Raw genomic sequence first — 13166 nt, 5'->3', positions numbered from 1 at the left:
GCTCGCAATATGCCGGCAATAAGAACAGCAGGCAACCGCAACTGCAACGTTCCGAAGGACGAGTCAAGTCATCCGTTGCGCCGCGACAGGGGAAAAATTTCAAAATAAAAGCGTTTCTTGGCATTGCGCTCCACATATTACTTGGTATGGGAAGGTTTATTTTGAAGTTGGCCTTCTCTCTGCATTCGCGGTGTTTTGCAAGACGTGTCCAATATTCCCCACATGTAAATGTATGTTTGCTGGATTTGTCATTGCGCTGGTGGCTCTTAAGCCGGAAATCCGGCACCTTGGCGCAGTACTTTATTATGCCCTGTAATTTAGATGTCTGATTTTTACTTTATGTACAACACTTGTATGCCACTATTGTTGTTTTTAAAGTGCTGGATGACTAAAGTGGAGTTAAATTGAGGTAAATTATCTATCATTTGTTTTGATTAAAATTTCATGGATCAAAAGTAACAGCGGTACCAGTGTAAGACCCAAGAGTTGAGTACTTAGAGTGGTATCGGACATCCCTATAGTCTGCACAGACAGCGTGGATGTGACCCACCAACACTCACCTTCAGGGTTCTTTTATTCTGCTCGAGGTCAAAGACATAAAGACAGCCGTCATTTGCTCTGAATGGAGAGGAGGAGAAGAAGAGACTAAACAACCTCGTGTCATGCGTCAGCCTATTCAGAAGCCTGTGCTAAAAAAGCAGGAATTCTATTTAGGAGAGTGTCATGAGCTTCTCAATTGAACAAACAGACATTAAAAGACGACAAGACAAAAAAATGTATTACCCGGAAAAGTAAACTGCACTTACCCTCCCAGGATCTCTTTGCCATCTGTGGACGCAGCCAGTGAGAACACACAGAACCGCCTCTCATCTGGACTACAGAACAAGAACAGAAATCATATATGCAAACAGGTTAGTTGATGCTAAATGAAATAACACTTGACTACACAAGACACAAAAAGGTTGATGCATCGCATCTTTTAACAATACTATTTTTAAACGGTACATGAGGCTTATGGCCAGTCACATCTGCGGTTAACAAAAACACAAATGTCAAAACAATGAGTCAGAAAAAAAAAAAAAAAGAATGACAAAATCAGACATCATCATTCTTCCTTTTTTTTCTTCTGGAGTATTGTTCATTCGGTAATTTTACCGATTTGACATCATCATTCTTCCAGACGGTAATGGAGCGAAGAGTAGATCCGTTTGGTGAAGAGTAGCAAATTACCTGCTTTGAAAATGTTTAAGTTACTATGAGGGGAAACACTAACTTGAGGTCCAATGCAGTGTGATTTTCACTGTCCCCATCGATACTGCACAGATGAACTGGGGGGACACACACATATCACACAAATTGTAAAATATAATTATCCAAAATATGTTGTTTTAAATCTGGATTTTTTTTTGTCCAAATTATTTACTTTATTTCTTCAAATAGTGTCGAGTGTGTGTATTTACTAAGGCCAAGGTGTTTATTTTAACAAATAATTATTAAGTATGGCGCTTGAAGAGCTGCTGTCTGCTGACTGGTCAACTGAGAATTATTAACTGTGCTTGAAACAACTTGATACCTACTGTACATCCAAATTCCCCTACAAGTAATTCACTATAACCACCAATGTGCGCAATAGAAATAAATCACTAGAAATAATACATCAAATTTCTATACCAGGGGTCAGCAACCTTCCTAGTTACTTTTTTAAATAATTTATTTTCTGCCTTTTTGTTGTATTAACTCATTCACTGCCATTGGCACGGCTACAGATGTCAAACATTCATTTGAACTATTTCTATTAGTTTAACATTTTTCCCACTTTTGTCAACAAAAGTATGATAAACCTAGATTTTTTTATAAAATTTGTGATTAATAGTGAGGTAACTAGTGAAGTCACGCGATTAATTATGATTAAAAATGGTAATCGCCTGACGCCCCAAATTTTTTAATAATCTTTTCTTTAAAATGTTTTTTTTTAAAAGATTATTAAAAATGTGAAAAAAATAATTACAATTATTTTATTTTATATATATATATATATATATATATATATATATATATATATATATATATATGTATAAAAAAAGATTATTAAAAAGTTAAAATTTGTAATCATAATTAATTGCATGACTTTACTAGTTAACTCACAATTAATCACAAATTTGATATCTGTTCTAAATGTAACCCCAATTTTTTTTCTAGGTTTTCATACTGTTGTTAACAAAAGTGGAAAAAAATGTTAAACTAATAGAAATAGTTAAAATGAATTTATGATGTCTATAGCCGTCAATGGCAGTGAATGAGTTAATAGATTTTCTGACTTTTTTGGCCATTCCCAAAATATTTGATGTGCTAATTTTCTGCCCTTCTTTTGTTTTTGGACATTTTAGGTTACTTTTTGAACATTTTCTTTTCTGCCTTTTATTTTTATTCAATTCTCTGACATTTGTAGTAATTTCATGGACATTTTATGGTAATTTTCTGCTTTCCCTCTTCCTTTATTGGATATTTTATGGTCACTTTTTGGACATTTTAGGTATTTTTTAAAATCTTTTTCAAAATAACCGTCACCTAGTGCTACACATATTCCCAGAACTCCTCACCAGGCCTCCAAGAAGCCATATGTGGCTCCAGAGCCGCAGGTTGTAGACACCTGTTCTATACCATTTACCCTCATGAGGGTCGCGGGTGAGCTGAGCCGACTTCGGGTGAGTGGTAATGTAAACTCTGTGCTGATCGCCATCCAATCACAAGACGAGACTAATCCAGCTTTTAAAATAGAAAGTCCCTGCTTCAGTTTTGCATGGAGAAATGTATGAAACAAATGCGTTATTAGTATGTGTCATGATGAATGTGGCGGCTCCTTTTTTGCCAGTAATTCATGATAACAACCACCCTGTAGAACAGAAATAAACTGTCTTGAAATAAATACTGCTTATAGCGCAGTGTGAGCACAGGCCAGCAGGGGACAGGAGAGGCCCTGTTTTTTTTTAACCACTGTTATATGACATGGTTGCTATAGAAACCATACCAAGACCTATTTGAGGTGAGATGTTTATTTGTTTTACATGCTGTCTTGAGCCACTATTCGAGGAAATAAAGTTTCAGCCTCAATTGTGCCTTTTCCTTACTGTAGTCTGACCAGCTGGAGTAGAGCACGTGCTGCGCGTCCGGCGTAAAGCAGACATCCAGAACACTCCAACCAACATCTCGAGCCTTCACAGTTTGCCGTAGTAGAAAACGCCCTCTGCTTGTGTCATACAAGCGGATGTTCTGATCTGAAGCAGAAAAAAAATCTTAAAAAGGAACAAATCATACTTTTCACATACTACAGTGTGCAATGCCAGAGGGAATTTAAATATCTCAGGTTAACGGGTGGTGCATGCAGGTGTTAATAGACCTCATACACAGTAGACTGCATTAAGAATCTATTTATTTGATCAAACAACTGTTATGTTTCAGTTTTGTTTGGGGTAGTTTACCCTGGCAGGCAGAAAGAAACATGTTGCCATCCTCGCTGTAGACGCCACAGAAGGCTTTGTGGTAGTATGTAGCCTTCTGAGAGACATAGTTTGGCAGGAAACTAGGGTGGAAACATAAGGGATGTATGACATAACAGCATTATTCCCTTTATAAATACATTGCACTGATTACAAAAAAAATATGAACTGTGAATAGTTCACTATTTAGAATGGGAATGAAGAATATCTTTCATACCTAAATTTCAGTGGGCTTCTCTGACAAGTCAAAAATTAACCAAGCCTAACATTCAACCACCAAAACTGTGCTCAAGAATGCAAAAAATAAGTAATAGACAATTATTTAAACAAAAAACAATGAAGAGAAGCCTCCTGGTATGAAACAAATCCCAAATTGAAGTTCCAAATGTTCACTGTGTTCTGTCTGCTTTTACGAGCAACTTACTGCGAGCGGATGCGACTGCATTCTCCATGGGAAAAACTTGAACCTCTACATCGTCCTTGCACTCTCTAATCAAGATAACAAGAACAAAAAACACAAACTCATAAATTAATACGTGACAACCTGTGAGGTGTCTAATATGCATTTTTAGGCTAGTGCATTACATATGTCGAATGAAACTGGAGCCTGCTGGACGGCAATGACAGAGTTAACCTTACTGGGCAGTCCCAAAAACTTTTGCCCATTTATATATTGCAAAATCAATGATTTATCAACTTATTGGAAACTTTTGACCTGAGGCACAGTACTGCATGAAAGGATGAGCCCCGAACTTTAGGCTTCAAACATTAAGATATAAAATTTGATAATTTTTTTATGACGAATCAACACCTAGTGGGACACAATCCTTAAGTAGAAACAAATGTATACAATATTTCAAACTTTTTCTCTCCACGTATTTTTCCTTTTTGCACATCCAGAGGACTAAATGTTTTGCCCATTCTTCTTTGCAATTTAGTTCAGGTAGTAGATGGAGAGCATGGCTCCATCCATCTTCCCATCAACTCTCTCTTCCTATATCCTAAGCCTGCTTTAAATTTCTCCACAACTATCTCAGCCCTGCCTGGTGCATTTCTTGGTCTTCATGATGCTATTTGCGCTTTAAACTGACCTCCAAGACTACTACTGAGATTGATTACACACAGATGGACTCTGTCATCAGTTATAGAGTTATTTAGGTCAACATTGTATTATTCAGAAATCCTCAAGGAACTTCTGGACACAGTTGGCTGCATTGACTGTAAAGGAGACGAATAATACCGTACGTTCCAGTTTTCCATTTTTATTTCTAAAAAAGTTCAAATATCATATGAATTTCATTCCACTTCATGATTGTGTCCCACCCGGTGTTGATTCTTCACACAAAAATCCCACTTTAATATTGGTAAGAAATCTGAAATGTGTCAAATGGTCAAAAAGTTTAAGGGGGACCAAATAATTTCACAAGCCACTCTATGTATTTATTACAGACTGCACTTCTTGATGAGTAATTTATCAGAGGTTCTGATGAAAGCAAGGCTCAAAATAAGCGGGCCCGCATTGCAGTTTTCATGTCAAATGTGGATTTTGAGAGACATATGTACAAATTGAAAAGCAAAACTGCAAGCGGGTACAACGTGCTTACACAGGGATTAAATCGCACAGGGATTAAAACGGAATACTGTCATTAAAAAAAATAGTCGTGCACACTTTTTCAGAGAGAAGCTTTTACTTTCATTTTTGGGCAAAAAATGATAAACTATATACTTAGAATTTCTGTTGTTGAAAGTTAAAGATGGAAAAAATTAAACCTCACTTGCCATGGGCAGAAATAGAAGGGAAAAAACAAACAGCTAAATTTGGGTTGAATAATGGCAGTCATTTGCTTTTAGTTACACGGGGGGAAAAATCTATTAAAATTATAAAAAATAATGAGAAATTTTATTTTTACCGCCTAGCCTTCTCGCTTTGCAATAGACACAGGTTAAAGTTTTTAAATAGGAGTGCTGAATATTTTAGGACTCAATTATTCTATCATTTTTTCCATTGACTACGGTAATCGGACGACAATTACTGTTGCATTAAGTCTATTGCTAAATTTCTTCCTTTCCAGGTACTGTGTTTTTTTAACCGATTATTGTTATTCATTTGGTATTGCTCAATTACTAAACAAACCAAATAAACAACAATTAAGCTAAATCACTCAACTCATCTCAACATGAGTGGGTGTGATGATGGACTCACCAGCGTTTTTGAAACTGAGAGCCACTTATTGGGTATTGATAAATACAAAGAGCTACTTCTTTTATACTGTTTACACTTCTGAGGCAGATTCAAGTTCAATTGCAGGCTATTCATACTACAGCTACAAATAAAGATTATTTTAAAAATATAATTTACAACTGCCAATATAAAGGCAGATATTTTCAAATGTCTTATTTTGAATAAAGACAAAAGATAATCACCCCGCTTCCATGATACTGCTGAAATACTGGTTGAAATCAGAGGATTTGGACAGTTTAGAGTTTAAAAAAAAAAAATGCTGTAAATAATTAATAATGATCATAATAGTTGTGGATTAATTTGATGGTGCATGAGTTCTAGACTATTTAATTAATTGTGATTCCTCCACTTTTAAGATATGACAGTAGCACTGGTTGACCATCATGACTCACCTGTGTTAGCATGTGTGTGAAACTTGTTTTGCCTTTCAGGTTGGATGAAGCAGTGGCCAGCAGGATCTGAGTTCGGATCTCACTGCGGTCTACCTCATGTGTGTCAGGCTGGGTGTCCACTAATCAAGGTAGCATACAACTTAGAATTGCTGACAGAACGTTTAACAGATGCTTTTTTCAGAGGTTACCGGGCGGATTGTAGCGGTTGCCCAGCCGACCCTCCCAGGCCCCATCGCTGTCCTCATCGGAATCTGAGTATGACTGGACCAGCTGCAGACCTGTGGCTCCGCTGCCATGGACCAGTCTGACCTGGCCCCTGCACAAACACACACACTTTCGAGTTACAATGTATGTAGGACAAAAACTGCGAAAATTAAAAATAAATACATGACTAAATAAATAAATAAAAGTGAAAATAAAAATGTATATAAAAAATAGAATTAAAAAATGAAATACAAAAAATATATATAAATAATAAATACATTTTTGAATCTTGTTTTTTATTTTTGTATTTATTTTTACTTTTATTTATTTATTTAGGGATATATATATTTTGTTGTTTTTATTTCCATTTATATAGAACGCAGAAGAGCCCTGGCCTGAACTACAGCAATCGAACATTTTATCCCACTACCAAAGTTCCACAGCAAATTGTTTGCTGCTGAAATGGGATGGAATAAGGACACAGACGAATAAGCAATACGACATCCTGTTCATTCGTCTGTCTTTCACTGTTGCTGTTAAAGTCACAGGACTGAAACATCCTAGTAGCTAGTTTACGGTGACGTCATCACACGAATCAAGTTTTTACCACAACAACAACATCATTCACCGCTGTCTCTCTTCGAGTAGCCATGTTGAATTTACTCCGTATCCGTCCACCACTACTGCTTACTCACGGACTCGTCACTCACATATATTTCATATCTACCTATGTGTGTTTACTACTCTTCCACACATACTTCATATATTATATTTTATATTCTATTCTATGTTGTCACATCCGCTCTTTGCTGATTGGATCTGTTCACTGTCTATTTGGTAAGGTTTGCCCCGCCTCAGAAATGCACTTAGTGCCGGCAGCGACCAAACCCATCCGCTGGTTACAGCTAGTGTTGTTCCGTTACCGTTTTTTTTTCCCCCGATACCGATACCCAGCTTTGCAGTATCGGCCGATGCCGATACCATACCGATTCCTACGTTTTTTTTCTCAACATGAAAAAGCTGTCCTGCCATTGGTTCAGAGCATTCAAGGGCCAATAGGATATCTTAGCTCGGCATGTCACACATCAGTGAATGTCGTGCATGAGAAAGACACAAGATGCTGCATCCAAAGTCCTATATTAGCATCAGAATGAATGGTACCGGCATGTTACTTGTTAGTACTCACCGTTACCACTGTTTTAATGCAGTATCGGGGCCTCTCCCGATACCAGTATCAGTTTAGGAACAACACTAGTTACAGTGATGAGTCTGGTTTCCAGGCTTGTTCGGCAGTGCTCAGTCCAATGCTTTAAATTGTTTCTTACATTTCTGAATGTGCATTAAAATACAACATTTTAAAATTGCTTATAATTTATTAATTTTTTTTACTGCTGTAAAGAAAAAAAACTAACACAAAAATTTAAGTATCCCGTTAATTACTTCATCCCTCTCGGGCGGCGACATATCTGGAGCTTGCTTTTAAATCCAACTTTGGCTTGCAACAGAAAGCAAAAACAATTTTAAAAAACAATTTAAAAAAAATAAATAAGCAATTGTACATAAATTGAAAAACTCATTAGCTGGAACACTCATGTCAAGATTGGTTAATATGAATCCTGATGCTAACAATAACAAATCTGCATGCAGTATCCAACGATGATTAAAAATTACAATACAGGTGATATCAGATTTACATTAAAACCGGACCAAAACTTGAAGGAAGTTGCTCATATGGTCATTGCAAAATTCACCTCCTCAGTAGGTAAGCCAGCACTTCAGCTAAATCGACGTCCTCCTCTGATGCTGACACTGTCTCTCCTTGCTGCCTGCTGCTGCTGCTACTACTGCTACTGCTGCTGCTGCTGTTCTGGTTTTGCTCCTCTAGTTCGGACTGATCAACTGGGTTGCCACTGGAAGATTCCCTTCCACCAGACATTCCAGAACTGGACTGAGAGCCCATAGACTGAAGAGTGCCTGGCCGGAAGAAAGAGCTGAGATTAATTAACATGACATCTGTAGTGATGGGCATTCAACTATATTTACTTGATCAACTGACCTTTAAATTTGTTTAATGTAAATATTTTTATACTGTTAGCATATATTGATCAGAAAAATGTTGCTCGTAGTAGTTGTCTGCATAGCTGAATTCCCATAACTATGCCATGGTGTTCTTCTGCACCTGTCAATAACTTTTCACACTGCACTTAGTAATGCACATCAGCCCATTCACTGAGTGTGCAATATGAGTGCTCGAGACTCGAGTAGAAAATGTCGTGCAAGGTGGGTGCATGTCACCCTCTTGAATTGTAAAACGTCCAATCTGAGAGCTGTGTTGCTATGACATCAGAAGCCAGGTGATAACAGAAATAGACCAACGAGCAGGAAAAGCCTCCCTATTACGTCCTAGTAGGCTGTTATGCAACTACTTTATAATATGGCAAACTTGCAGCGGAACACAGTCATCCTTGAGTGCTGTCCCATGGTGAACACCAAGAAAACAAAGCGTGATATGAAAATGCCCTCACAATGACCACATTTTTTTTAAGCGTCTCCACCGAACTGTAGTAGCTTAGATGCATTAGATGTAGCTAGCTACTATTGTAATTATATTTTAGCTTAGTTTGCTATGTTTCTGTAGTGGTACTTTACATTAGGAAGCTTCCTTTAATGTACCAATAGTGTACCATAAGTTGATTTGATCTTTATCAAAATAAAAATACTCAAGACTGGCTAAGGATAAGCAATCTAACGTGATCAGTTTTAAATTGCAAAAAAACAAAATAAATAAATACATCTAGGCTTGTGGAAACAATCTAATGGTAATGGCAGCCATTTTTTCATAAAAAAAATAATTAAATAACATGACTTGAATGATAAACAATCTAATGGGGTTGTTTTTTGTTGTTGTTTTTTTTAAGGAAAAAATGAAATAACCAACCTGGGTAAGGGTTAACAATCTAATGGGATCTTTTTTTTTCTTTACTTGATGCTAATATGTGTATTTATTTTAAGTTTTATCCATTAAAACAAATACCACTGGACAAGGGTAAATAATCTAATAGGCGGTAAACAATGCAATGATCCAAGACCACAGCCTGGGTTGTAAATAACAAGTACTACACGATCTACTTACTGTATGTCTATAGCTGTAAATAACAAAACAATGTCAAAACGTAAACAATTTAAATCCAGTAGAGAGATAGCTAAATTCAGTACCGACGAAGTTATGTAGTTTTGAAACTGCTAACTCGTCGCAGTCATCTCTTAATTTAATATGTTTCGAAAACATTAAACCAGGAAGCAGCATTTGCACTATTTGGTTCTCGTGCTCATGCTACATGAGCTGATATTCGGGTAAGCTAGCCCCAATTCTAACGACTTTGACGTCAACGTTACCGTTTGGTTGTCAAACGGTCTCCTTGACACCGCTCTGTGGTCGCTAGCCCCGTTGTGTTACTTCGGTTGAGCACACACATAAAACGGCCGATAATGAAAAATCCCAAGATTGGCAGCACAGCACTTCATCTGTCGGCCAGTCGGTAATACGCCATGTTGTTTACAAAAGTGTACCTCTGCCCCTTCGCCGTCACGTGACCAGCAGAGCTGTGAGGTTCCAGGTTTAGCTAGCTACAAAACAGTAATGTAATGAATACAACACAACACAACACAATATAATATAATATAGCATCTGCCGAAGTTTGTTTGTTTATTTATTTTATTTTAGAGTCGACCTCTCGGAAGGGGGGGGGGGGGGGGCTTAATTTAAAAGGTCAGTGTAATAATATGTAACATGGGCTGTTAGGGGCGGGTCTTATGATTAGCGGTTGTGAGAGCATGCAAACATGAAAGAGCAACGAGGCATTTTCATCTTGACTGTTGGTTCAAGTTAGTCAAGAGTGTGTGAGTCTGCATGTGGAGTGACTAGGCGTGAGTTATAGCCGGCACAGCTCTGGAATGAGTCTGGATTCTGTTACTGCTCATAGGAAAGAAGTGAAGTGCATCTGCAACTGTCATCTTTGACCACAACGGCATTACAGTATGTATTTTTTTATGACATTCATTTGCCTAGTTGATATTGACAAAAGTGCTAAACAAATTTGAAAGCCAGCCATGTTGGAGTTCAGCGGGTCATTTGAATCAGGCATGTTGGAGAAGGGAAACGTCTAAAATATGCAGGATCGGGCCTGTCAAGGACCTAAATTATGGCCACAGTCAAAAAGGTATAAATGTGAGTGTGAATGCTTGTTGATCTATGTCTCAAACTCCAATCCTCGAGGGCCCCAGCCCTTCATGTTTCAGAGGTTTCCCTCCTCCAACACACCTGATTCAAATGATCAGCACATCAGCAAGCTCATGCTGATTCAAATTCATTCCTGATTCAATGATCAGCACATCAGCAGTGCTGATCAGTCGAATCAGGTGTATATGTAAAACATGCAGGACCAGCGCCCCCGAGGACCGGCGTTTGAGTCTTAATGGTTTAGAACAGAGGTGGGCAATCTCGGTCCTCGAGGGCCGGAGTCCTGCAGGTTTTGGAGGTTTCTCAATTTCAACACAAGCTGATTCCAATCAACAGTATCGTTATCAGGCTTATGCAGAGCTTGCTGATGAGCTGATCATATATCAGCTGTGTTGGAGAAGGGCAACATGCAAAACCTGCAGGACTCCGGCCCTTGATGCCCACCTCTGGTTTAGAACATAGGATTGCACTCTGCCTCTTGGAACACACGCACTCTCCTCAAGAATGGTGTTAGTGTGTTAGAGCAAAATTTTGAATGCACCACCAGTGTGTGTGCAGTGGGGTGTTATGCAGGGGTGTTTCTAGACCTGGGGTCCCTAGGTAAGAAGGATTATCCGGCGCACGCACAGCTTGATGGTTAAGTGGACACTGTAATGGTAAAAAAAATAAAAATAAAAGTTTTATTCAGTAACTCGTCTCGCAGTGGACACACTGAAGGCACCATTTTCATGTTCCGATTGCTAGGTTAATGCATACAGTAATAACAGCACCAAACTCTCAAAAAATTTACTCACTTTCAGCTGGAAAGACATCAAGTTGGCATGTCAATTAAAGGCAAAAAAGACAGAGAAAAAATACTCAATAAATTACTTATTACCTTTCTAATTTTTCTAGTTATCCAAGTGTCGAAGCAACCTAGTAAAGCATCCATATCTGATTTAATGAGGCCTTCACTGTTTCACCGTACATGCAGGTTTGCGTGGACATAGTCTTGCACATTTTTTTAGGACGCTCAACTGTTTACAAGCCACAAATCAACCACAAAGAGTGGATAAAATAGAATAGAAAGCCTTTAAATAGGTGTTAAGAAAACATAAAAGATTATCTTATTTTGTTGATACAAGTGAACATTTGTGCATACCAATGGACTCTTTGCAGAGCTCGACTACTTCCTGAATTTAACACCACTCGTTTGTTTCCTGTCTTTCATGGTGGACAAACTGATTAATCCAGGTGTGTCTGGCCATTGTTGTCGTGGTTACTGAGGTCAGGCACACCTGGATTAATCAATTTGTCCACTCATGAAAGACAGGAAATTAAGGAGTGGTAATTGAGTTCAGGAAGTATTGGAGTTGTGCAATGAGTCCATTAAAACATTGAGCTCCGCATGGAATAATTGATGAACAGCCAGTAATAACTTCAATGCTTTATGTTAACATTTTGTTCAATGCACATTTAGCCTCCAAGTTACCACACAAAAAATAAATGAGATATATAACAGTACTATATCTGTCATTCCAAATGCATAATTAGTAGCCTGATGACACACTTGCTCAGGTTGTTACCAATTTTAGCATTGGATAACAAATGCATTATTCTGTCAATGGGAGAAATCAGCAGCAGCAACACAAGCTAACTTCTTGCAACATGGATCCATATTCAGATAATATTGTTTTGTCTCAAGTTCTATTGCGAGCCATAACGTGCAGCAATGGTAAATGGACTGCTTTTTATAAAGCGGTTTTAACTACACTAAATGGTGCCCAAAGCGCTTTACAATTGAAGCCTCACATTCACCCCTACGCGCACACACGCACGCACCCCCCTCCCCCTTTTTTTTTGGTGCCTGCCCTGATAATTAAGTTCACTTTTTAGAAGAAGAATAAGCCTGAAAGTAGGGGACCCCATTAGAGAGTTGTCAGACGAGTAACGTGTTATTGCAATGGCTCTAGTCTTTAGAGTTGTGTTGTTGATCTCAACGTAATCAGCCGTCAGAGGTGGGGCCCGGCTGGCAGCACAGGTAGTAAGGGTGATGGTACTGCTGACTGCCACACGTTGTCGCTGCACTGTTTAAAAGTGTCATAGGGCCTCATTCATGGCCCTAGGGCAATTAGTTGCCTTGCCTAATTCCATGTTGTAACACTGCTGGTGTTACGTATTTTTCAGTTTCAGTAGTGTTGTGACTGTTGCCAATATAATGTGTTCTCATGATTTGCGTATTTTGTTTGCCCAGACACAGTATTTTAATAATTTGTTTGCCCAGGCAATATATTTTAAACATTTTATAATTAATATTTCGTAAAAATGAAATGTTATGCTCCAGTGCAAGCAATGCTTCCACAATGTGGGAAATGTAGTATTTTTTTGTGCATAAAAATGTAATCATTCCGGAAGAGGGGCAGTAGGATTACAATAACGTATTTTGTAAAATTTGATTTTCCTGCGTTATTTTCCAATGAACAACAATAAACAAAAATAAACGATATTATTAACGATAAATAATGTATTGGCTTACTTCTAATGTAGTAGGGCTGAACGATTTTGAAAAACAATCTAATTCCAATTTTTCCCCCCGTCAAAATTGTGATTGG

The 13166-nt window shown here is 38.0% G+C and overlaps 1 protein-coding gene across 2 annotated transcripts in view; it reads right to left on the bottom strand.

Annotated features, from left to right (window-relative positions):
• Positions 1 to 13166, bottom strand: part of dcaf11 (ddb1 and cul4 associated factor 11) — a 29540-nt gene that overhangs the window by 14304 nt on the left and 2070 nt on the right. Inside the window, exons 1-10 of one of the 2 annotated variants that reach the window (XM_077555022.1) lie at positions 9732 to 9906; positions 8087 to 8309; positions 6320 to 6447; positions 6132 to 6250; positions 3922 to 3986; positions 3480 to 3580; positions 3129 to 3275; positions 1274 to 1328; positions 807 to 875; positions 561 to 618 (exon numbers count right to left, since the gene is read on the bottom strand). In XM_077555022.1, the coding sequence (XP_077411148.1) occupies positions 561 to 618; positions 807 to 875; positions 1274 to 1328; positions 3129 to 3275; positions 3480 to 3580; positions 3922 to 3986; positions 6132 to 6250; positions 6320 to 6447; positions 8087 to 8295 (951 nt within the window). In that variant the 5' untranslated portion in view covers positions 8296 to 8309; positions 9732 to 9906. Of the gene's footprint in view, positions 1 to 560; positions 619 to 806; positions 876 to 1273; positions 1329 to 3128; positions 3276 to 3479; positions 3581 to 3921; positions 3987 to 6131; positions 6251 to 6319; positions 6448 to 8086; positions 8310 to 9731; positions 9907 to 13166 lie in introns of those variants that run through there. The other variant, XM_077555023.1, reaches the window with a different exon arrangement.

This window comes from Vanacampus margaritifer, chromosome 20, assembly GCF_051991255.1.
Source record: "Vanacampus margaritifer isolate UIUO_Vmar chromosome 20, RoL_Vmar_1.0, whole genome shotgun sequence".
Taxonomy (NCBI): Eukaryota; Metazoa; Chordata; class Actinopteri; order Syngnathiformes; family Syngnathidae; genus Vanacampus; species Vanacampus margaritifer.
Note: the sequence above shows the minus strand (reverse complement) of the source record. Positions and strands in the feature narration are given on the sequence as shown.